At 38.5% G+C, this 26,896-nt stretch overlaps 1 protein-coding gene across 3 annotated transcripts in view; it reads right to left on the bottom strand.

Annotated features, from left to right (window-relative positions):
- The window catches only part of PTPRR (protein tyrosine phosphatase receptor type R), a 148,022-nt gene that overhangs the window by 92,430 nt on the left and 28,696 nt on the right, over positions 1 to 26,896 (bottom strand). The window contains exon 1 of one of the 3 annotated variants that reach the window (XM_027793446.1): positions 20,918 to 21,029. The exons of the other annotated variants lie outside the window; for them this stretch is intronic. Within the exon in view, the coding sequence (XP_027649247.1) occupies positions 20,918 to 20,932 (15 nt within the window). The 5' untranslated portion in view covers positions 20,933 to 21,029. Of the gene's footprint in view, positions 1 to 20,917; positions 21,030 to 26,896 lie in introns of those variants that run through there. 3 annotated transcript variants of the gene reach the window in all.

Raw genomic sequence — 26,896 nt, 5'->3', positions numbered from 1 at the left:
AAGGATAGATGATTTTGAAGTACAAATATAATGGAAGTGAAACATTTTTTTTAAGCTGTGTCTCTGCTGCGTAAGCTTAACAGTTCCTCACATTAAATGATAACTCCTGTTTAGGGTAAGCGGACAGATATAACAGTCTAATAACAACCATTCTCCTCTGTGGAATTCTCAGAACGTGTTTTCCTACAGAACAATATAAAGATGCAGAGTGTGCATAAAGAAATGAACTAGAAGTGAGTTAGGCCTTGGGAGCATCATTTAGTCTTTTTGCTAATCTACGCAGATGTACACTGGAAAGGGTAAGGTGTTCAGTGGTTAAGCAGGGCTTTAATATCCCTGTTTTACTTTGGATCCTGCTTCACCTGCCTGCAACTGAGTGCTTCACAGTTCGTGGTCCAGAGCTTTCAGGAATAGTCCGTAAGTGCATAATCCTGAACACTGAAGTGAATATCTATGCTGGAAAAAGCTCTCCTTTCAATCCTATGGTCATGTAACATAGAAAGCCTAGGAGCCAGGTCTGTGCCTAGAGGACTCTACTGCCTTCTGTGTCATTAAAATGAGGAAAACTGAGTTTCTCTGGTTAGTTCCTGGTGTTACACCTTACTATAAATCAGCAAGTGCTCCAGGTTTCTGTTGAGCCTGAAGTAAGCCAAAGCTGGGGAAGAAGTGCAGATGCTTCTGGCAGTGGCAGAGGTTAGATTCAGCCAATGGCTCTAGGCTTCTGCTGCACTGGAAAGACTATGGCTGTGAATGAAAGGGATTATTATTTCTGATGAACTCCAAATACACAGACAGCTGCAATCTGGGACCCACTGCTGCTCACACAAGCACCAAAGTCAATGATACTTCACTTCCATGAAGACAACGACTCCAAAGCAGTTGCTGGAACTTGATGCAAACTCCTGAAAAGCAATCGCTTAGCCAGGAGGATGGAAGCTATGGAAGGAAGCTTGGCAATGTGTATAAATATCTGACGGCAGAAAGTACAGAAGATGATGCTAGGCTCTTCTGGGTGCTGCCCAGTGACAGGGAGGCAATAGGCACAAACAGAAACAGGAGGTTTCATTTATCTATAAGGAAACACTTTTTTTACTACAAAAGTGGTCAAACACGGATTGCCCAGAGAGGCTGTGGAGTCTCCATCCTTGAAGATATTCAAAACCCAAATGGAGAAGGTCCTGAGCAACCTGCAGGTCTAAGGGACCCTGCTTTGGGCAGGGCGTTTGGACTATACAACCACCAGAGGCCCCTTCCAGTCTCAACCATTCTATGATAAGAAATCAAACATGACATTAAAGTTCAGCCAGAATCAGTGGTATTGTTCTATGCATTGTACTCGTATTGCCAACTTACAGCAACTCCTCTCCTAGAACAAAAATTTGGAAGTAATTCTATAAGGGGAAAAGACACAGACATTTTCTAAAGGGAAAAAAGTAAAATCAGTAAAGTAAGAAAGTTTAAAAAATGTTTATTTCTTTCAGGAAGAAACTCTCTGGCTTGCTGTTTAAGTGTTTCATCAAGATCACTTTCCCAAAGCTACAGGGTTGACAACAATAACATGAGAAACTTACTTTTGTATCTAATATTAAACAGCTGTGTTTATGAACAAACGCATGGCACAGACCTGCCAAGAACAAAAGTGGCATTTTGCAATCATTTTCCAGAGCAGCTCTTATGATTGTTCAAGGAACATGAGTGCTCCTATTAACTTCCACAAAATTATTCACATATTCTACATTATGCTTCAGCATGTTTCTGCCTTGCTGCTTATTAGCCTTTGAATTTTATAGAACACTTATAATAGGATCGTGGACAGTGAGTGCATGGTACACAAGGACAGCTCCCATCACTATTTACTAATCTGTTATGTGTATAACACTGCAAGGAGGAAGGCACTTCCTTCATATCACTTCACAGCATGAAATTTTCTGAAATATGTATTCTATTTCATGCTTAGTTGTGCATAAATTGGCATAAAATCTTACAATAGATCATGAAATAAAATTAAAACATTATTTATACTGTGCCAGCACTTACATTTTACAACAGAAGCACACAGCCCTACTGGTTCTGACCAAATGTCCAGCTTTCACAATGCTGTCTCATTCACAGCTGTAAGTAGACCTGAAGGGAAAAGTAAGGACAGGGCAAGCATATGAAATCTCTCCCCTGCTACTAACCCTGTGTCAAACCACTTCTGGCTTGGAGGATTTTCTGAGCATACTGTAATTTGCCATAACAATAACCTCCAGCAGATCGCTCTTCAAAGTTCCTTCTGTGAACCTGAAAAAACATCCTGCACCCACAGCAACACCAGGTAAGACCTACTGCTCACTGTCTGGAGAACCGCTGCCTTCATCTGATCTGAACCTCACTCCTTCTGAAATGGATGCAGCTGTCATGCAAAGAGGAGGCAACCTCACAGCACAGCCATTCCCATGATGTGAGCTGGGGCACTGAGTGCACAGGTTAGGCTACAGAGCTGCTCTGGCCTGTGCTTACCACTACAGAATGCTGACTTCCCCTCAAAAGCCTCACAACATGCTCTGATATTGTATGGTCTACATGCTTTGTCATGTTTCAATCAGGTTTTCTTCATCTGGTTTCAAAAAAAAACACTTTTACAATTAATTAGTACTGCAATATTGCATATTTTCTTTTCTCTGTGCTTTCTTTTAGGATTATTTCTCAACAATAAAAGCATTTTGTTGATGAATTAACTATTGTCATAAACTGTTGCAAAATTCTGGCTTATTTCAAACCAGAGATTTTGTCAGGTGTAAGAGGTTCTAAAGAGCTTGAAGAAAGCCACTTAAAACTCTCTTTCTCTTTAGAAAGTGGTGATAATTAAATAAATTATGTAAGTGTGAGTTTGCAGTTACTGAACTCAGTAGCAGTGCCCCCAGTAGCTTCTGTAATACAGGTTTCAACCCTAGATTTTGCTTCATTCATTAGGAGCATAGCAGGAGAGCACAGGGAAGCTGCAGGAAGGCTATCTCCTTTTGGTATCAATATTAAAAATTTTCCCCTCTGAACTTGCTAGAGATCAAAGCACTCTGCAGAAGCTGTCAGATTGGGATAAGCTTCTGAGCCAAGTTCCCTGCCTTCTCACCTGCCCAGTGTTTCTGATGAAGGGACATAAAGGTGCCAGGCAAATACATGTTTTCCAAGAGACTTTCTGCTTGATCATTTCTGACCACCACATTTCTTTCCCTCTACAGTTCATGGAATATGAGATCGAACCTAGACCCAGGATGCTAAAGACAATTGTTTAAGCTGGTGCTTGTTCTAATTCAATCATTACACTAGGATTAACTTTACTTTGTTTCAGCAGAATTACTATCATTGCAAGGCAGAACACTAACTATTTTTTTTTTTTTTTTTTTGCGCCTTCTGGAAAGGACACATTTAGGCACACAGATCTTTTACACAAAGGATGAAGAGACACATTGGATGTGGTTTGAAGACAAGAACTCTCTACATAATGGCATATGATAAAAACTATCCCCTTTTTTTTGATAGCTACAGCTTACTCTTCCTTGCCCCCTCACCAGCTGTTATTTTTCTATATGTGAAATGCATCCAAATCATTTCACATATACAAAAAAAACAACCCAGCCACCAAATCAAGCTAAGAATAGAGCAATTCAAACATATGACAACATGATATCCAGAAAACCACTCACGTTAGTCATTCAACTAATCAAGTCAAACACCACATTGTTAGAATTTACTTAGCAGCCATTGCAGAGACTGAGAAATGGCACAGTGGAGCGGAAAATCTCAGCTAGAGACAGTAACAGAGCTGTAGCTTGTGATATTGCCTATCCCTCTGCTCCACACCCTTCATGGCCTCTAGTGGCATAAGAAAAAGACATCTTTCAAAAGTACATTTCTGTATATTCAGAATAATTTGAAGATTACCTATGCACTGACTTTGAATGCACAAAGCCCTTAGAAAAGGATACAAAGTTTTCATGTACAATTTAGTTATCCACATTTTCATGTGACTGCAAACTCTTTCAAGAAAGTTAAAGATGACAACAACCCTATGTCCAAAATAACATGGTGTCTTTGCAGTATCAGGGCCTGGTAAAAGTTTTTTCAGTTTTTCAGTATTGAATAAATAAACATTACATGACATAAAATAAAATATAAGACCATTACATTACTTCATTCACTAGGTCTGAGGCCTACAGAGTACTTTGCCTATGGTGACACATGGGGACTTTTCAGCAGGAATTTATCAGGGTAACAATGCTTCCATTACAGTGGGATATCACTCTCATGCTTTAAGCCCATAGAAAATTGTTCATAGCTATAGCATAAGCTTTGCAAAAATCACAAAAAAAGCTGGCTAAAATGTATAGTATCTTGTTGCACACAGAGGAGAGTAGCGATAAAAATCTCTTTGTTTTGATTGTGTACAATAACAGCCCTCCACTTTTAGCAGGTAACTTTGTTACGGACTTATTATCACTAAACTTGTACTGCCCAGCTGACTCTCTGTATAAGGTATGCAGAACACAAACTAACAATTCCTCTCCATAAAAAATGTGGGGTTTTCCATCTGTCAGTATCTTGGTGGGAGAAAATAAAGGTTTCAGAGAGACAAGCTTCTGAAACTGGTATCAGAAAATAATAACATGCTTCCAATCTGAGGCAACAATTAAACATTATTAATTATTCAAAAGCTCTCATCCAAGCAATCAATGCTAAATAGCAATTTAAGTTCTAAAAATGTAACCATGTTCCTAACTTGGACTAGCACCAGCTGAACAGTATAGTTGTTTCCACTGGAAGACTCCGCAATAACAGATACATTGCGGCTCTGGAAAAAAAAGGTTCAAAAAAAAGGCATATGACACTGAAGGGCTCTGGAAAATGGGGTCCAGGGAATTTGTGGGCTGGAGTGGAGTGGTACAGTTATGATGTTACTACTCCACAGAGTCTGCTCAGTCTTTCTTCTGCAGAAAGCCAGGTTACACATGATGCAAAGATGGACTTCTGGTTCATGAAGAGAAACCACGGAGGAAGGCAGGTTTGCAGTAGGATGCTGGACAATTAATTCAGTAGCTGAAACACAGGAGTTTGTCCTATTCACTGCTCTCCATCAGGAGGGTTAAATACAGGCAGCCATGATAACATATCAATTATTTTCAGCATTTAAATCTGGCAAAGCCTGGAAAAAAAAACAGTGATCAATAACTCCTGGACAAAATTCACCATTCAAAATTCTTTATGATTAGTGAATAAATCAAACACAGGCATATAACCAAAGTGTGTTCAAATAGCACATCAGGAGAGCGTATTAAAGACCTGACTACACCTGATGGATTTGGATGCCCCCAAGCATGTCCACAGTGGGGTCTGCAGCTTGTTGCAAAAGCTCTGTGTAATAGGGAGGCAGCTGGCAAATCTAGAAACGTGTGCTTCCTGACCATCCCTGAGGCTGACATACCAATGCGGTGCAAAACTGCTATATGGAAAAACATCGTAAATTGCACATAGAGATTAACCACATTAATCCAAATATAATCAAAGTGTTACAATATTTCTCCCACCCAAAGCAGGCTTTAAAAGATTCATGTCCTTTAGTGGCGTATCATCACTTTTTTTTTAGTAGCTTTCTATATGTAATGAATATCTGAACCACTTTAGTACACTTTTTAAAAGAGCCAGATATGATGTTCATTGGTGCCATTATTTTATTTTAACAATTAATACCTTGAGCAGTTGATTGAATCATAAAATGGGAATTGGACAGGGAGAGCAGTTGAGCTGTTCTTTTTTTAGCAGTTGGACAGACCTTCCACTGTTTAAATTAACATGACTGATGCAGGGTGAGGAAAAGAAAGACAAGGGAAATTATTAGAAGAGTGAGAGGTAAAGATTTGTTTTAATGATATAAAAATGAAACATGGAACCCCTGAGATGCCTTGTTTTTGTATAACTGCAAGGTGTGGGAGGAAAGTGATCTGTGGCAAAAAGTTTATGCCTTACTGTGCCTGCTGACCAGACAAGAGCCTCTGATTCACAGCAATAACGGTGAGTGCCCTTCATGTAAAAGGATGTCTACATACATTACAAATTGGTTTACAAACTATACACAGTATTAATTATACACAGTGCTGCCATTTATCACAGAAATTCAGCTGTCAGTGGGAGAAACAGAGCAAGTAACGAGGGCAGGAGTACATGCTCTATCACCCCTGTCCCCACAGATCCATGCTGTATGTTTTGCAGTGAATCTTCCTCTTTTTCTAAAGGGCAGGGTGAATAATGACCTGCAATAAAGGCAGGCAGTTTAAGTTCTGCAAGACAGAGCTCAGCAGGCCTGAGAGCTGCCCTCTTTTCTGACACGTTACATGTAATAAATGACAAAATGTTTGCCACATCTCCCCACTTTGCTTGCCTGCCACCAAATAATGGATGCCTGCTGTTATTGATACCGTGAGAGCAGTTATCCTTCCTGCTCAGGTGGAGAGGCGTGCATTTTGGAGCTCAATATTTCTGTTCCAGCCCTCGCTGACTGCAGGGTTGCAGAAATACTCAGTGCTTTCATGTATCTGACAAACTGCATAAATGAAGCAAAACTACATGTTTTGACTTCCCACTGAAATGAGGAACCAAAAAAAGCATTTCCTACTAACTGATATTTTCCATTTGGCATTCTACTATTGGGCACTTAGAGAAAAAAAAAAAAAAAAAGACAATGAAAAGTTAGGTTTTGCCAGTGTTTCCACCTACATTGAAACAACAAAGCAGTCAGAAGTCTCCCAAGGGAAACGCAAGATGTAAGGTCCACCACTCTGTGCAATCATAGCTGGGAGAGCTGAATTGTCATCTCTGGGCCCCCAGGAGAAAGTGACACCCACAGAGTCAGTTAGCACTCTTGGTGAAGGAAATCCTGATTTCCTTTTCAGAAACTCCTCCATTTTATATAAAGTACATTCAATCCACAAATGGTAGAGAAAGAGAATCTAGCCTGGTGGTTAGGACACCAACAGTGCTTGAGTGCAACAGCTACCGTTCCAGTAAATCTCCCATTAGCTCACATTAGGTAAGAACTTGTCAAGGCAAGACAATGAAAGCACCTGCCCCAGAAAAGCAGATAGTCCAGAAACTAAGTTCAGAATCCACTGAAGATGAGAAAAGGTTTCCATACCCTGGGAAGTGTATTCTAGAGACTCAGCTGCTGCACAGGGGATTTTCTGTGTCCTCTTCTTTGCCTTTCCCACCAGTTTTTCAGTCAAAGCTACTTCCTGAATTAGACCTGAATGTGAACTCTCTTGGGGATGACTTTTTTGTGACAAATTTATTACCTACCAAAAATATCTGAGTCAGCTTTACTGATTCTGGCTCATGTTAAAGTGGGTTAAAAACAAATCTGTCCAACAGAAAACTGATTTCTAGACATCTAAACTAGCCTTAGCAATGCCGATGTAGCTAAGAATTTATCCTCTCATTACCATTTTTTCTTGTGAAGTGAGTTGGTCGGAAGAAACTGGGAATGCACAGATCATTGTTTCTCCACTCATCACTTCCTCAGCCAGAGGAGTCTTTCTGAAACTGGTAGAAGACTGTATTTCCTTAAATAAACCAGAATAACAAGCACTAATTTAAATACTCTGTTCTAGAATACAAGTAAATTTTATATTAAAAAGAAAATATCTGTATTTTAAAACTAACTTTTCCTATGAACTCTTTACTTCAGTTCAAGACAGTGCTGCTAACTTGCATGCTCCCCACAGGTGAAACCAGAAGATGAAAGTAATATGTCTCTGAATAAAACCTGTAGCTGGAATATATTTTCTGCACTGTTACTTGATTTCACAGTTTATTATTCCTGTTGTTATCTCAGCAAGGAACGTTCCTTTATATTTGCATGCTACTTTTATCTATTATCTTTAATTGCCTGGCTCACTTTAATTATTTGCTTGGGAAATTCTGGGAATGTCAAAGAAGAATCTCTTAAAACAGTGACTGTGCTAAGAACCCAAGATTTCCTTAGCTGTCTGTGCATTAAAACCACTTCCTGCAATTATTCCATCACTTTTGACTTTGTTTTTAAAAATATGCTTTCTGGACTTACAAGGTCAAGAATAGTCTTCCTCAAACATGAATGAACTTCAAATCACGCAGAGTTGTCTTCCTGAGCTTTGCAAACAGTCTTTACTATTGCTTTGGGAAGCATGAACTGCTGCATGTATCTTTCTAGGACACTAGCTGAAAATGTCATTGCCGATATCATTAAGCACTGCTAAAATTTTAATTTTCTTGCTAATGTACTTAAGCCAATAAAAACATGTTCCTGCATGCATTTTAGATGACAAAACCCATTCTTCTCCCTAGCTGACCCATAACCTCCCAGAAAAGTCTCTAACAGTCTTGAATTTCTCCATGTAAAAATCAGAATGCCTTAGACAGAAATGTCCATTGAAAACAACAGAGGTGGCACCATGATAATAATTTCACCTTTATTCAAGAAAAATGAACCTTAAAAAATCCAGGGGAACCACCACAGAGTTGTTTGCTTGCTGTTATAGTGAAGCAACGCAGAATCTGGCCTTGCCACTGGCTTGCCACACATTATCTACCACTTTAGCTATACTGAGTTTGAAAGATGAAAAAGAACAAACCCAAAGATGACACTTTCCTCCAAGATTTGTTTAATTGGCTCATATCGTTTTGCCAGATCTTTGGGTGGTGAAAGTGGACATGGAGCCATTGAGTGGAGTTTGCTGATTTACACTCCAGAGGGATCTATTACACTTTGGTTGTGCTGAAGCACGGACCACCTCAGTGCCCCACGCTGCTTCTCTCCCTCCAGACTCTAAAACCTAGCTTAAGGTCAGTAAGTGAAGGCACTTGTTTTTCTTTGTTCTAGACATCTTCGTAATCAAATCTATTAGTGCTGATTTAATAAACGACATAAAAAAAGAAGGCTAGGCAGAGTTCTAAAGGAACAGGTGAAAGATCTGACAAGTATGGTAAGTTCAAACACGGGCCCTTGAATAACTGATCTTCACGCTAATCTTTCTGACAACCAGACACAAGCTATAGACTTCCTTTTTTTCTAACTAGACTCTGCTATGGTCAAGTATTCAGCTTATGAGAGGAGGACAAAGGAGCTGTGGAGTTCCTCCAGCAGCGATGAAGAGAATTGGGCAAATAAAGCTAGCAGAAAGAACAAACGTGTTAAAAATCTGGAACCAAAGCTGCCTGCATTCAGTCACAATCTTTCTTTTTACGTTGCTGGATTTGGGGTAGAGTTGTACTAAGTAAGAAAACCTAACAGTAGGAAAGCTGCTATTTCTCTATTTGAGAAAAAGCTAAAAACCTGTTCACAAGGTGTCATTTATTTCTGTCAAAACTCTTCACTGTGCATCTCCTCTCTGGTCTGTTCCCAATAGCTTTAGACAGCCCTCCTTTTTCATATGCAAGCCCCTGTTGCAACCTGCCACTTCTGTGGGCTACTTCTGGTCAGGAGGGATTGTTTATTGACAGCTGTAATGTCATGATTTAAATCACTTTTGCATAAGTCTTCTGAAGTCTATTAGTTTATGAACTACAGAATAAGTAACAGCCTGCTGCTCGATGATACTATGCTACATGTCCTCATACAGCTTAATGGGGTGGAACGTGTGCAGCAGTTTCATATACAATGTGTACAACACATATATAACTTTTTAGAGGGATGGTGAGAGACTATTTCTAGAGTCTTTTCTTTAATGCCCTTAACAGTAAGCTAATAAAAACAGTGTCCCTGAGAACAAAAGGACACATTTACTTATAAGAGAGCAAGCAGAAACTCAGAACATCTTGCTAGAATGCAGATTTGATTAAAACCCCACAAAGGATACTGTTATGAAAGGGACATATACCAGATGGGCTCAATTTCTTAATAAACAGAGGAGTGATTTTTCAATTAGTTTCAGAATCAGTTTGGAAGCTCTCTAGAAGTGAAAAAGAACCTCTCAGTTACACTGATCTGACACTGCACTGTACTGAAATGATACAGCTACAAGTAGGTGCCTGAAAATAGATGTACCTGTTAGGTCATTTGGCTAGATTTGTTGCTAGTGTAGTTTCTCTGAAGTCAGTAGTGCTATACCAGCCATATATTTCATTCATCATGTTTTACCATCCACACTTCAATTTTTGGAATAATCAGACATATTGTGCGTGGTAAGCATATGGTGTAGTTGCAAACCAGAAGATCTGCTCTGAAACTATTTTTGGTTATTTCCCTCTCTTCTGTCACAAACCCAGAAATCTATAACAACAAATACTGTAACTGAATGGCTGTGTCTTCTGTTATAGCAACTACGCTGAAGTACCCAGAGATATTAATTCAGTACACACAATAAAAATCCTGTTTAGCGTTTTTCATGACAGTAGATGGTAGCGGCAGTGCATGAAAAAATAGTTCTCTCTATAGTCCTGAATAGAAAGCTATAAGACTGGAAAATGAACATTGGCACTCATCTAGCATTTACTTTCTGTTGGCAAATAATAGAATGGTAGATTTTTTTAAACCCTTTCTAACATAAAGCAGTAAATTTCCCCTACTAATTAATTATTTACAAGCATGAGAAGTGAAATCTTTCCATGAATCCTCCATACATCTTTCAATTATTTTTTTTTCAGAAGGATAATAGATCAATTCTCCTAAATGTGAAATTAAATAAGTATATTACTGGCAGTAACAGTCTCCAAAATACCTGATATACCACATCATAGCACTCAGACAGGGTATTTTTAATTTTTAGGATTGTCTTATGAAACATAAAACCCTGTCCCTGTCAGGGAGAAACTTAACTACTCCCTCTCTTTATCTCTCGTTACAATGATCCCTACTCTTCCAGACTTACCTAGTATTCTAATGACAGTGGGAAACATCGTTTCCCTGTATATTCCCTCTCCTCTGTCTGCTGCATAACTGTACCTTTCCCTGCAAGTGGGAGACAAAAGTACCTCTGTGCCAATTAGCTTCTCAGACATTTTTAAGTAAGGGAATCAAGCCTAACTGCAACACACAGTGACAGCTGGGTTGTGGCAAGTCAAGTCACATCCTAAAGAGGATGCAAGGTAACTAACCGATGGGTTTATCCAGGTTATCTGCTGTTGAACACGCAGACAGGCACTCTAATAGTAAACATATCTCTCTGCAGCATCTCATCATAGCTCTCCAGAGCTTGGTGAAGAAACTGTTTTTTGCTGGCAATGGAAATGTGTGTTAGAGCATTTATCCATATTATTTATTTTACTAAAGAGCCCTAGGAAATAAACTATTCACAGGTTTATATGAATAATCCTGTCACTGTTATGAAGGGATCACTGTTAAAAGTTCCTTGCCTTCAAAATGTTTTATCACAGCTCTTGACTCATGCAAATTTAGAGAGTGCTTGGAAAGGCTTAAATCCTTCCTTTATACTCTCAGTAGGAATTGGGTTTAGAAACTACTGTTATAATAAAATTCAAATCGCTTGTTGAAGGAGTGGCAGTTTAAGGCCACTCTCTCAGAGCTGGAAGGTGTGAAGGGTAGTCACAGCCACTTGTTTCTCATCTACATACCTTTTCCTCACCATCATCTCAAACATAGTATAATTACAGTGAGTGCCTGATGTTTCCTTCTGCACGGGATCACCTTTCCCATTACTGACAGTAACCAAACTCATAACATATGGTCACTAGTTCCTTTGCGTTCTCTTCTGCTTTTTGAAGCTGTTGGTTCTGGGAGAGCCAGAAGGCCACAAGCAAGCCAGGACATGGGCATCCTCCCTTAAAGCAAGGTTTCTTTCTGTCTAACACTCTCGGGCACAGCATGTATTATATGCCAAAGCAGAAAAGCTGGTGACTTTTGCTTCTCCACTTTTCATTTTATTCTGTATCATCAGAGATGTTCCCATTACTCATTTAAACATCAGGTCTTCAAGACTAGAACTGATAGTTTTGTTAACAAGCAGAGTTCATTTCATTTCTTTTAATCTCTGCTAATACCTGCACCTTTCTCCTTACCACCCACATTCTCTGCAGGCTGGTGGGAGGACTGCCCTAGTCAGATGGGAGATATTGACCTATATCTCATCATGAATTCAGTTTCTCACCAGAGACTTGCTCTGCCATAAGAGAAAAGGGAATTTATTCACTAATGCAGGAAGCATTAGCATGTGTAGTTATATCATCTACAGAGAATGAACTTCATTAACACAAACAATATGGAACCACAAAACCTTTATAGAGCATCTGAGTTCCTTTTTGGGGTTTTTTTTTTGTTGTTTCCTTGTTTGTTTTTTTTTATGAAACGTTACCATTGATTTACTCTCCCAGATCTACTCCTTGTTACAGTCTGATGGCCAGCTTAAGTGTTTCATAAGAGGAAGAAAAATCTCAGAAGGTTTTATTTCTCTGAGGACCACATTTATTTGCAGATATTTTTTTCCATTGTTTTTCCCTGTCTCTAATAATACTGCAGCACTTGTAATAAAGAAGACTGTATGTCTAATATAATCTCGTAAATAAGACATTATGCAGTTAACAATTAACTATTAATGGAAGTGAAGATTCAAGGTTTATTTGCTTTTTTTTCTTACTGTTTCTGTGCAGTTGTGCCAAATTTAGTAACAAGTGAGAACAGCTCAGCTCACGCTGGGAGGTTAAGACAAATTTTTAAATGTATGCAATACATGTTTTCCTGCTAAAGCAGACAGATTCAAATAATATTATATGCCCACTTGGGCTTTCTTTTCTCACCAGGTAACATAACTCTTGCATCTTTCTATAGCTTCATAAAAAATTAAACCATTTTGCAGAAATACTTTCTCCAGCTCACTAGAGAACTGAGTGGGAAGAAGAATAGAGAAAACCACAGAAATTGTTTCAAGGTGATTCTTCATGTGGATCTCCCTGACTGTCTGCTTTCACATAGCTTTAGGATATACACATACTTACACGGGAGCACTGAAATAATTGCTTCCCAAATTGCTGTGAAAAAGGGATGCTGATAACACAGTGATGGGTGCAGAACAACACTTTTGGATAGGATGATACACAACATTTGATGGAAAAGGACAGGCGGTGCCATCATGACATGACTTGGGAGAATATTGGAAGATCTTCTAGTGATTTTCTATGGAATATATGGCAAAAATGGAAAGGCAGTACATGGTGGTACAACATGGTAGTGTAAGGCCTGAAAGAGATCCAAAATGAAGAATGTCTTTGAATGGAAATATAAACTAAAATCTTTATAGTTAAGCAGCTTTTTCACAGGGGTAAATGGGGAAGACTGGATTTCTCTAGCATGGCCTGCTGTGGTGTCAGAGAAGGAAGCAGCAAGTTTCCTCAGAAAAGTCCTCTGGAGAGAGGACAGAGGGAACTTAATGAGTGACCTTTGGAAAAGGAGGATGTGGATGGATTGGGAGCCTCCATTCACCTACTGGTCTCTCTCAGTTGTCAATCTGTGTGGTGAAGTAGAAGGTCAAGAAATTTTGTATTAATCATTAGGGAAGCAGTATAGTTGAGTCATATGAATAAATCAAGAAGAAATACTACTTGAGATAGCCACTATTCCCTTTCCTCCTCCTTCATTCCCCATCTAGGGATGAAATGAGTAGAAAAGAGATGGGAGATGAGGCAGCATAAAAAAAACCAAAACCAAACAACAAAAAACAATTAAATTTAACCTCAGAAGGAAATGATAGAAAAGAACCACAAAGAAGTGACCTTCAGTCACCAATGTGTAATGCAAAAACAACTAATTAGATCTTCAGTAAAGAAGCCAAACAAGAAAATTTGTGTTCCTGAAGTGATAAATTTGGTGGTTTGCTTTCTCCCCCACCATAACTTCCTACCAGCACTGCCACATAGCTTCTTTCCTGCGATAGCTGTCCCAGGGCCAGTTCTCACCTATTTTGGGCAAGAAGACTTTCTGCTACTTTGAGGAAAATGTGCTGGCAAACCACACACATGGGAAAATTCTTTGGAGAACAGTTTCAAAATGGATGATAACACTGCATGATACCATGTGTGATACACACACGCAGGCATATGCATGCATACAAGAGACAGAGCATACTAAATATGGGCTGTATTGTTTTAAATTGTCACCTCTTTTCCCTAGAATGCTGTAAATTGTAGTTTCATAATTCCAGCATGCAGGTAGATACATGTTTCTCATACATACTGACTTTTTCTAATTATTCTATTCCATCCTGAAGTGACTGCTGTAAATCAGATACACACACACTTGTACAGTTAGAATTGGAAAGAAACCGCATGCTTTGAAAGCCTTAAATACATTTGGTATAATTTGTAAGCTAGAGAAACTCTAAAGTAGAGAGCACATTGTGTGAAGACTAGCTTTGATTCAAATTCTTTTATCCAGTAAGCAAGGCCAGGCCAGGAGTTAAACAAGATAATGTGACTTCCGCTGTTTCTAACAGTATTTTTCTCCCTGAAAGATACAAGTATTTTTAATTGAATCAATTTTTAAATTCTTACTATGTGGTTAGAAAATTTGAAACAGGATCACGAGGCCAGTAAGAAAAAAACCAAAAATAATAATGAGAAGGCCTGTTAATCTGAAAAACACAGGTATACTTTTATGTTAAATCACAAATGTCTCTCCACTGTAAACTTTTTGCTCAAGGGATATTGACCTGAATCATTCATGTGAAGCCACCCTGCAGCACAATTCCCCAAGTACACGATCTGCCAGCGCACATTGCTCAGAGGCCACACTGTAGTCTCTGACTGTGACTGCAGAGCACTGCCCTGTCATCTGTAAAACCTCATGCTTGCACTGTCCTTCTTCACCTTGGTATTGCCACTTTAAGAATGTAAAGACAGCATGGCAGATACAATCAACAGTTCTTGGGAAAGGCAGAAACCTCCAGGAGCAGTTGGGAGACCTAGAACCTCACTGGCTTCTCCACAACTGACTCTGCAAGAGCTATAACCTAAAGTGTTTTTTCTTGTAGCTTGCTTGCTTGCTTTCATTTGAGAAAGCACACAATGTCTAGTATTTGAAAGTGACAATAATTTCTTCCTAATGGAGATTTAATTTTTCTTCCTTAACTATGGATCATCTCCATACAATATCCTTACAACAAATAAGCAACAATGCACAATAGTACAAATGAAACGCGGAATTTCCTTTTGCTCAGCTGATTTAGGTGATGGAGCTGCTGATCAATAGACTGTTGGCACTGGCATTTGTAACCTCTCAGAAGTGCAACTTGGTACCTGGCAGCTTTGGGATGCTTTTGAGATCGCTGCAAGCGGAACAGCTCCTAAACTTTTCCAAATCATGATTGTAATCCACAACAGCAAAAAAGCCATCAGCCCCAGAAGAGCTGGATGAAATATCTCTCTAAAAGTTTTCCCTGAAAAATAACCTAGTCTTACTTTTATACTAAAGAAAACAACATTTGAACGTTTTTAATGTGAAATTTATAAGTAAAAAACCCTCCTCAAATTGGCAAACTTGACCTTACTCCAGCTGGAATTCGTACATTGATTTAGTTTTGGAAAACAAAAACTGTGGTACATCTTTTTTCCCCCTCTAATTCTTCATCTCCAGTCCAAGTTTTTTGCCATCAACTGGAATAGAAGAAATTATTTCAAGCTTTGCTATTTATTTTCATTCCCTTTCCAGTTTTCCTATTTTTTAATTTGTGCTTTGCATTTTTTTGTTATTGCTTAACTTATCCAAATCTTTTCAAGTTTTTAAGACTTAAGACTTAAGTAATTAATTACAGAATGTAAAAGGCAAAAAAGATTAATAAAACACAATCCTGAAAAAAGCACAGGTACAATTAATTCTACTGAATGACATAACAGCAAAAGAGAAATTCAAAAGAATGGTAAAATTGGTGTGTGGGTCTGTGTGCGTGTGTGTGTTAAAAGTAAGTTAAAGTAACTTTTGATCTAACAAATATAATTTTCTATAGAATATCCACAATGCTGGACAAAAATAGAAGAAAAAAATGTCAAAGGTTTTCCGTAAAAAATAATCCAAAAAAAATAGAAAAAGAAAGATACATAGGAGTTTAAAAGCATGTCCCATTACCTTTATAATTAATATATTTTGCAAGAGAACTGTTAAAATTTATAATCACTACTGCTTACAGAGTTTCTCTGGTTTAGGATGATTATGTGCAGCGTTAATCACCAATCTCTGCAAAATACTGAAAGACAAGTAATAACATGAATAGAGTCTTACCAATCAGCTCTTTCACATAGCCATCTCTTTTCCAAGAAAACATATTGGAGATGTTGTGAGCTTTCTGATATAAAGATACTAAGGATGAGGAGAAGGATTTCCTTGCCTCTGTAAGCCTAAAACAAATATGCTTTGACCTCCCTGATCTGCCGTGTTAGCTGTAGTAGAATTCAGTGCTGAACAGTCTGTTATTCCAACACCTTCAAACTGAGCACCATGCATTAATTATGAATTTTAGATTTTGATTGGCAGAACTGAAAAATTAATTTGTTAAAACAGATGGCAGCCTGTAATTTCATGCCCTGCTTTTGCCCTACCTGCAACATACGCATGCAGCACCTCCTCTGCAAATTAAGCCTTTCACTCAAAAAAATAATAAACATATTTATAGTCTGATTCACAGTTTTACCAATAGTTTCACTAAAATGCTTTCCTTAAATTGTCATAGAAGCAAATGTAGACTTGTTTCTACTAGAGGCATATCTTATCACATCAGATTTTTTAGAGTTATATTTAATGCCAATGTTTTTGTAAGAGATGGATTCATAACAAATTATCCATCTTCATTAGGTAAAGTCAGACCAAACCTACTGAATGTGTTATCTGTGACATAATGCCAACAAGCCTGTTATTGTGATTTTCATTTTAAGTGTTACAGCTTTAATATAAAATATCTATTCTTTGGATCTTTCACAGTACCTAGTATTAAAAGAAATGAGTTTCCTAAAACTTTGATTCTAATGCAAACCCTGTGCAATTTTGCTCAGATTTAAACATACAATTGATTTCTAAATGTTTGTAGTGAAAACCAGCCTATGCTTTTAGCTGTGGACTAAGAATTCTCTGATTTCAGATAACAGAATTAGGAAAATGCCTACCATATTTCTGGATCAAGTTTCTTGCTATTGAACTCAACCATGTCATATAAACTCACTGTAAACTGAAACTATAAGAAGAACCCAGAAAACTAGGCAATATAATCAATACCTTTTCTCCACGAATCTCAGGGACTACAGATTTTTCTTGCTGTTAGTGTGAGAAAATTCACTTAGGAAGCACCTTTTCAGACATATTTGCATACTGTTTTTAGTTTTTTGAAGGGTTTTTCCTTTCTTAAGTCATTACTATTATATTTGAGAAATTCATAAACAGTTAATGTATATTTGCAACTGCCTCTGTATGTGGCAAAATTAAATAATATCATGTCTCAGTGGAGGGGGAAACTGAGGCATAAACAGCCAGGTCATGCATAAAATCTGAGCTGGTGATGGTGACCAAACTGAGATCACTGTGGACAGTGACATGGTTTAAATCCCATTTCACATCAGAAGGACTTACTCCCAGAGCGCTGGGGAAGGACTTTGCTTGCTTGTTTACACTTAGCCCGTTTCTACACCCAATACAGTATGGGAGTTATTGTACCCTTTATTCCCTCCTTCTAGTAATTTAGGGATTAGGGATGCAATCCAAAGTGAGAAAGATGCGGCTTTAATACTCTCCCTTTTACAAGGAGACTTCAAACCACATTTCCCCAAGAATGAGTCTTGTGTAACAGGCCTTCAGTTTTTGGATTTCCAGCATTCCCCATCCATCCCTTTGAAGCCATTTCAGAGTATATACAAGAAGTCCAGATATTTGAGAGAAGAGATAGAGAACAAAAGTGACTGTAACTCTGCAATTTAGTGACTGCTTTAGGCACAGAAGGAGGCAAGTCCTGGACTCTGTTCCCTGGTTTTTATCCAGTAAATATTTAATCATACCAGTATTTGGTATTTTTTACATAGTTACTAACAATTAGCAATTCTTTCTTAGAAAATAATAACCAAACACATACAAATAGTAATAATTTTTAAATTACAAGCAATAAAGCAATATCTTCTAATGAGTACCTCATCTCATTTTAAGCAGAAGTTCCTGAAACTAATTCCATTCCATCTTTTAATGTTTAATACATTTCAGAGAATTAAGAATTAATTTTCTTCTTATTCATGATTAATAAACATATACTATTATGCATATATATATATATAATATGCACGAAATTTGATATCCTGTTTATGATAAAGGCCTTATGTTGCTAACTATTTTATGATCTTGCATCTCAGAGGACATTCAGTAGCAACATTCACACTTGTGCTGAAGGACCAGAAGAAAAGAGGTTTTATGGCCACATGGTCCCTTCCTGTGCATCCAATACCCGCAGGTGCCACCTGCTGAGTCAGCATTTTGAGGTGCAGTGAATAAAAACCCAAACAGCTTCCTGAAACTTAGAAGTTAACCACAGCTATGGCTACTATGTGACGATGGCCACACTGCTTCCAATACCTCATCTGTCTCATTTACAGCTAGCTATTTGCAATACACACCGTAATTGTGCCCTTATTAGCTACTCCGGCTTTTAAGGGGGCTATGTGATCAAGCCAGCAAGCAGGTGCTCATGAAAATGATCTTTATAGAGGCTGAAAACATGGAGGTGCTTGGCTAAAATATCTGTGAGTGCAGTAGTTTCTTAAACATGAGCACACCTTGACAGATTTACAGTTGTAGTCAGAAGAAATGGTGTTGGGAAGCTACCCTGCTCCAAAGGCAGTAGGATCTAGGGCAGAGCTCTGACTGTCTCAGAAGATCATTCTTCTCCCAACCTCCTTCCCAGAACTGAATCAAGCAAGCTGTTTGACAAGGCCATGGATATCCAAGTAAACTACTGTTCTTCTATGTGCCACCCTTTCTGGTACCACTTCTGTCACAGGTATTTCACCTCTATTGTTGTAACAAAAGGAGCACAACTAAAAGGAAAAGGCTAAAATTGATGTATGTAGGAGTTCAGCTTGAATGAGTGCTACAGGATTAGACAGATGCACTTTTGTTTTATTTCATGTTATTATGTGACATGACAAGTCATAGAAAGAAAAGCAATTAAAGAACCAGGAACATTTTGTTCATTTCAGCTGCTGTGCTGAAGGAAAAGCTTTTCCTGGATCTCTGCCTCTGTGAATATCACATCTATCCTGGACCACGATCCAAATGTTATGAGAAATAACTAATACACTAAGTTAGGAGAATTGCCTTTTTCATTGTGTAAACCTTCAAGCACTGTTTTGCAAAACTCATGCACAAATGCTCTAAAATACCAGGATGCTATTTAATAGATTTAATATTGTTTGTCATTGATGGAGCCAAGCCAAATGTAAACAGATTAGTTCACTGAACATCAGGCATTAGGTTTGTCCTCAAAAAAGCACATCATGAGTGCTATTAGCCCTTATGGGAAGAAAGAAAGGACAAAACAAGAAATGAAGGATAGTTGCATTCTGGGCCGCTCTAGCGGTCTGGAGACTCTGGCAGGGAGCTCTCAGGAAGAGCTCAGCATCGCACTGACCAACAGCAAGTACTGTAGAAGCACTGTAGCTGTCAAAAAGGTATTTTGTACCTACAGATACAATCCTGACAGCTATTCAAAACAAAAAAATGTAGCTGTCCATGCTCACCGAAATCCGAGAGCTTCAAGGTGACATAGTCGTGGTCATATTCATAAGACTCAAAATGACAACATATAAGGAGACAGAGCTCGCTCCATCCCTTCTACGTTCCTCATTCATCTGCTGTGCTGCAGTATTACACTCGCTGTTGGTCCTTAGCTTTCATTTTCCTATGCATTGAGATCTCAGTGCTGTCTAGGCAGAAACTACCAGTGAACTAGAGCCTTTTCTTTTATCAACAAAGTAGAAATGAGCACAGTACCATGTCCTGTGCAGCTATTTATCTAAGGCACGTTCAGTCTGAGCAAGTGTCCATGGGACGGGACCTTTGGCTCCCTCCCCTCAGCGAACACAGGCAAAGAGATGATCCACTGTTTGAATGGATCCCCAGAGACACAGACTAGACGTGGCTAGAACTTGGGACAGAAACACTTACCTGCCCAAAGTATGCACAGCTATTTTCCATACACCTACATATTGTAATCCACACCAAGGCAATAGAAAAACATACAGGCATGGAGGTACACTAAGCATGAAAGAAAGGAATTAAAAAATTATATATTATCGAAGACCTGTTTCCCATCGTACAGCATCATATAGATAATACTCAAGAGCTGCTAAACTGTCCCACATTTTTTCTAGCCATGTTTTGATGTTAAAATAGCATGTAAATTACTATTAAATAAATGTATATGATTAAATAGTTATTTAAAACAATTCCTCTACTGATTATATTTTTCTGTCATTCAAAAACGCACTGTCAACTCTCCTCATAAAGCACTGCCAGATTACAGACAGGTGTTACACTCCCTGTCAGTAAAGACAATTCTAAGAAGTCACAGAAAGAGGATTTTAACTCCTCTAAAAAGAGGGTTACGGAAGCAATTTTATAAAAAAAAAGGCCACTGCTGACCAAAACTTATCCATGTTTGTACGATATACACTTTATAGACTATTAGCACAAGCATTGTGATATTTCATAACTACCATCGCTGTAGAACTAATCAGTGCTAGATTGGTCTGTAAACCAAAATTCAGCTCATTGAAAACACAAGTTGTAACAAGCATTTTCAAGTAACTACAGTAGCATTAACAACACACTGCTAAAATAGAGCTAAGTCACAACTTGATTATACCTTTGTCTATTTTATACCATTATTTCTAGGTTTAAGTACAAAATCTATTTTAAAAAAATCCAAGTACTTACATAATCAGACTTCATTACTGCCTTTACAGTAGCTGGTATACGTTCCTACATTCAAATTAAGAAAGTTGTGCAAGAAATTTTGTGGTCTCTGTTTCTTTTTCAGCCAATGCCTTTCCCCAACAGAAGCAAGCAGTTTAATAAACATGGTACTTTATGAGATTAAAGAGCTAGAGATAATCCAGGAAACTGCAAATAACATAACAGGATTAAGTTTTATAGTTAGCTCAGTGGAGTGAAATAAATTTAGTTCACTCTGTTGTGCTAAAATGCACATAAAACCTTTTATTTCCACTAAACCTTCTTCTTGAAAGCTTCTTTACATCAATATCATGGTATATAACAAACTGAAAATACTTTAATAAAAATAAATATATTTAGGAGGAACAAATATTCTGAAAATAATTTACTTTTGTATTGGTTTATAGATTTGAAAATCTGAGTAGCATTTTCTAATACTTAGACTTGGAATAATCTTTCATGCCTTGTTTACTGGGCTATGGCAGTAAACATTCTTTGTTATGATTTTGTTTGATAGCTGTTCGTGAGAGACAATAATGCCTTGTGGAAATGGAAAACTTTGCAACCAAAAAGTCAAAAGAAAACACTTAACTTTCCATGCAATATGCCATTTTGAAATACATACACACAAATATACATAAATACAAGATATACTTTTAGGTAATAAATACAAAGTGTTCGTTGATAATTTAGGAAAGGCAAACCCTTAGCCCATCCACCAAGATAAGGATGTCTGCTGCTTTCAAAAGTGGCTTATTTTCTCCAAATTCATTTGTTCTTTCTGATTCCCTTCCTGCCTCCTTTGGCTCCCACTGATTTCCCCTTACTTAATCAAGCTTACAGTGCTTGGACACTAGAAGACAGTCATCGTTATTAAGACAGAATTCCTACTGATGAATCAATCTATGTATCTAGCATGAAAACTTGCATAACTGCTTCACCAATCAGGGAAGTCACGTGTGTATACTAAAAGTCACAAACACATTGAAAAATAACAAAAACTGTTTCATTTGCTCTACCATCATTACCAGAAAGCACTATTAATGGAAAATAAATGTTTATCTGGTTTTAATAAGAATTCTTTAGATACCCTTTAATTTTTTAAAAAGGCAGAAGACAACAGAAACGCCCATCAATAAATTCATAAACATTCCATAGAAAACTTCAAGGCTATGCACCTTGCAAAACTTTGTAATCATGATTAAAAAGCAGCAGATTGTTTATAAAACAGCTATTAACACCAAACATTTTAATCAAGTAATACATTGCCAAACATAGAAACATCTGGAGAGTCACAACTACAAGTATAAAATTATAATTCTGCCCACAGTTGTATGTTAACTTACCAGGACTAAATACAGGGTGCATTCTTGTAAATATGCCTCAGCACCAGCATAACTGCATAAAATGGGACTACTCTGGAGAATAAATAGATGTCTCCTGTTTGAGATGGGATTTCCACAGCTGTATTGTTTAGCAGCTACATGAGATTTCGCTCTGTAAACTTGTAGTTTGTCCATGTTCATTTGTCTGGATACTGGCAAGATTACCTCAGGCCCAAAGCAAGGTCTACACGACAGCCCCCAAGGCACCTTAGATCGGCTTAGGTATGTCAACACTGCAGGGAGTGCTTGGGTCACCAAGCGTCTGTCCCAGATCCTGCTAACACAAACACCTGTGCCCTTCCCACATAGTCCTACCCAAGAAGCCCTCTTTGATTCCTGTCATCATCCATCAGATCCTCATAGCAAAAAGGAGAGGAAAGAATGACCCACGGCAGCCATCAGTACTCTAGGCACGTGGCCTTTCCCAAGAGATGTGCCTCCTTTGTACCTAAAGGAGGTCACTCCAAGCCCAGGCGCTGCTCCCTGCCTATGGGTGGCCCTACCTCAGCACGCCAGCTGTTGGCAGCGATAGCCCCTCTGCAGAGATGGGGTAGGAGGCCAAGCAGCCCCTGTGGTTAGCTGGGCTCTGGCCACGTGTAGTAGCTGCCAAGACACACAGCAGCACACAGGTAGGGAAGGTCCGCAGAGCTTGCCAGGACTGCACATCCCCAACCTGGGCTATGCCATGGCGGCACTGGCACAGAAAACGAAAGGAAGGCTTTCACATGGCTCCTGTGCCAAGTGACCTGCCACCACGGTTTTCCAGCTTGCTGTCCAAGGATAGCCACCAACGTAGACCTGCCAGAGTGAATGCCTGGGGTGGGATCTCTCATTCAGGCTAGAGCCTTGCTCCCAGCAGGGATTCAGGTGCTCTTCTGGCAGCTTAGTCATCTCAGGCCAGAGGAGGACAAGGTGCCCTTCCTCTGTCATAGCATCACTAAAAGGTCAGGCTGTGCCTTCAAATTGGCCATGATGCTTAAGGGCACACATGCTGGCAGACATGCCCAGTTCCCACTGGGGGTATGGGCAGGTATACGGTTATCTACAAATTTGAGGGCAGTAACCTAAGTACCCGCTCGAGAAGAGATATTTCACAGTCCTGCTGTAGCCCCCCAAACTTGCACAGACAATGGATGGCCCAGCATGCTGCATGGCGAGCTAAGGGAGCAGCTGACTGAACCAAAACACCCTGTGTGAATGCAGGTACCATGACTAGAGTCTGCTCCAACAACTACCAAAGTTAAATCTCCACAAAAGCCACATGCCTTCAACTCATTAGTTCTGTCAGTTCTAGTAACGTAAAGTCTTTTATAGATAGATAGGTAGATGAGAACATATTGATTGGTAACATTTATATGACTAATCAAATTTACATATATAAATCTATATAAATTACAAGAGATCGATACTTATCACTTTTGCCGTGCAATGCCTGATAAAGATAGGTTGCTTCCCAACAGAAGGAAAAGCACACAAAACTGAGATGGCAAGTGGAAACTTCACAGTGAACTCCTGTAATTTATTTTCATAACTACAGCTCTCAAATACTGTTGATGAATTGCCATTTCTTCATGATCTTAATACACAGTGGTTAACAGAGACTTGGGAAATATATACACAGTATGTAAAATGCCTTTAATAAAAGCAATTAGACAGCTGAACGAATATTGTTCATTACCACCTATGAGTACAGGGACATCTGGTGGACGGTACTGTGATTTGATACTATTTTACTTAATTTCATTAGATATTTTCCTCCAAAACTCCACAGAGTACAAATTCAATCTATTCAATGGCCTACGCTTAAGAAATAATGCATATTTCTATATTGCTAAGTGACTTTGACATGTACAGCTTACAATAAATTAATCTTAAATGAGCGTTTATTTCAGCTGAGATAATTTTTATTGTGTTTGAGCAGACACTAATTTGGTTTCTTTTAGTCACCACTCATGTGGCAAATGTGAACCTTTTCAAAGTTAAGAAATATCTTTTCTGTAACTCTTTATCAAAAATAGCAAAACTGCATCTTGAACTTCAAAGCATATTTTGGTTCTGAGTTTAAATGGGATTTTCAGAAATCACTTATATCATCATTTAATTCCAGGTCTGCAAGCATATGGGTGTACGTACATGCTTCACAATAATCCCCACCTTCAATCCAGAAGACCGTGGAGGACTGCAAAAGCAAGGCAACCCTATACCAACAGTAGGAATATTCTCCAGCTTTTTTTTCCTAGCTTATCACAAGCAAATAAGTAAATAGGTTCACTCAGAGTGAACCGCAGCAGTTAAATGCCATGATAAATTAAATAATAATAATAATTAAAATAAAAACAGACAAAACCTTCTCACTAAAAGCAGTGTTGAGAACAACTGCCATACTGTCACAATATATATTGAGAAGATGCACATCACGGTTCAAGAAAATGTCTGCATATTCACAGCATTGTCAGAGAGCTGGTAACAGAAGGGCCCTCGGCAAAAAACAAATGTGCACAGCAGAGGGGAAGACTTATCCAGGGAACCAAAAAGAAGTGTGGGCTAAAAAAATATGTAAAAATGGAGAGGAAATAGAGATCAGTAAAATGGTTTGAGGCTACAAGGAGCAGAAGACAAAAGGGAAAAGAAAGGCTAAGATGAAGGTGACTAAAAAACAAAGGCAAACCAAGACCTTGGTAGTAGCCTGGGGCTTACTGAGCCCAAGGTAGTACTGAAGAGATGCAAAAGCAGAGCATGAGAAGAATGAGAAGATGTGAGAAGAAGGGATGAGTGCATGGGCAGAAGTGTGCAGAAGAACAATGAGGCACTCCAAGGAGGGAAGCCGAGCTTCACTTCCAGCAGGTATATGAGGGCATGATCAAGCAAGATGAATACGCTATTTAAAGTATTTTTCCAATTTCAAATTTATTATGTAAGATTAGATATTTGCCCAATCATAGTCTGAAACCCAAACACATGTTAAAAACAAGATGTGACAAGGGTTTGATGAGGAAAGGATTAAAGGATTTATATGACTTGCACACAGCAGAGTCAGAGAAGGAGTAGATGAGAGGGACTGTTTGAATGGATGATGAGACAAATGTCTTAACTAGGCATCACAGACTAGGTATTTTGGAGTCATGAACTCCAGCAAACTTATTACAGGAATGAAAGATAAGAATAAAAAAGGGTACAGAATACTGCACATGGTTAGCCAAAACAGGAAAAGATGGGGGGGGGGGGGCGGGGAAAAGGACATAGGAAAACTGCAGCAACGTCCTTGTGAATTAATATTTTTGAATACATTACATGCCTGATTAGATGGAGAGAAATTATACTGGGCAACATAAAATGTATCAGTTAGAACTCTTATAAGTTTCACATCAATTCACATCAGTAGTATTAAATTGTAAGTACCAGAAGGAAATATAATTTAAGGAAGAATGAACAATGCATAAGTAATACAGTGCAAGTTTACCTGAAATAATTGTCTAGTTGACATTATGATTTTAAAATTAAATGGCTCCTGATTATACATAGAGAATTTTTAAAAGGCTTCCATGGATAATAAACGATCTTTCCTAACAGGGAATAATGGAGTGTGCTAGATGCACCACACTGCGTTTTTATTCATTCCTTTCTCTTTATGTAACCTTTCTGGTATTGCCTGTGAAAACCAACTTCTGCCTTCCCACTTTACCAGATAAAGCACATGGACTGCATGTGGTCTTGTCTCCCTGTTCAGAAATACTTGCCTGTGTTTTTATTTTATACTGTTTCCTTTAAATTTTATTTATTTTTTTTTTTTGCAAGGATGCAAAAACTCCTGGCTATCTAGGTTGCATGAGGAACTCAGTGAAACTTTACCAGGATAATCTGTGTTGAGTCTCATGCCAATACACTGCCTCCTGATTTTGCACAGGCTGTTAGCAAAAGAACAATTAAGGATAGGTTCCTTCTCCAGCTCCTGTCCCCAGAATTTCTTCTCAAAATTGTGAGTCTTATACTGCTGAAAAATAATATATTGCTGATAATCTCACTAATGGCCAACCTGCTGAAGACCTGGAGACTGATTTACTTTGGAACAAGCAACAGATCTGTGGTTAGAGCTTTATACTGCCTATGGGAGACCTCAGCTCCAGTCCCTAATCTGTATATGCTTGAGGATAAAGAATTATTGCTTCGTCCTCCATATGCCACATGATTAATTGAATAACTAGACTTCCAGACAAATCTTATTCCTCCAACACCACAGAGTACACTCAGTCCAAATAATTAAATGAGAATTGATCTGGAAAGTAGAGCAAAACATTCCAGTATGTAAAAGAGACTTGGCTTTCTGTAACTCCCATATATTGAAAGCAAGACCAATCTCAAGTACACTGAAAACACCCCCTGCATAAGCCTGTCTCAGGTCTATCCTAAAACGTAAACAAAGACACTAAATAACCTGATTTGGATGATTTAACTAAAACTCTCCTTGTGCCTCTTGGCTCCCACCCAGATGTGGCAAAAGAGGTGCTGGAACCTGAGTGCCCATTGTAGCTCTATGCCTTGAGCTCTGGGATCTTGGCCATTTTGTGATACATTACTT

Source organism: Falco peregrinus, chromosome 6 (genome assembly GCF_023634155.1).
Source record: "Falco peregrinus isolate bFalPer1 chromosome 6, bFalPer1.pri, whole genome shotgun sequence".
In the NCBI taxonomy this organism is placed as follows: Eukaryota; Metazoa; Chordata; class Aves; order Falconiformes; family Falconidae; genus Falco; species Falco peregrinus.
This window is presented reverse-complemented; position numbering and strand designations above follow the sequence as displayed.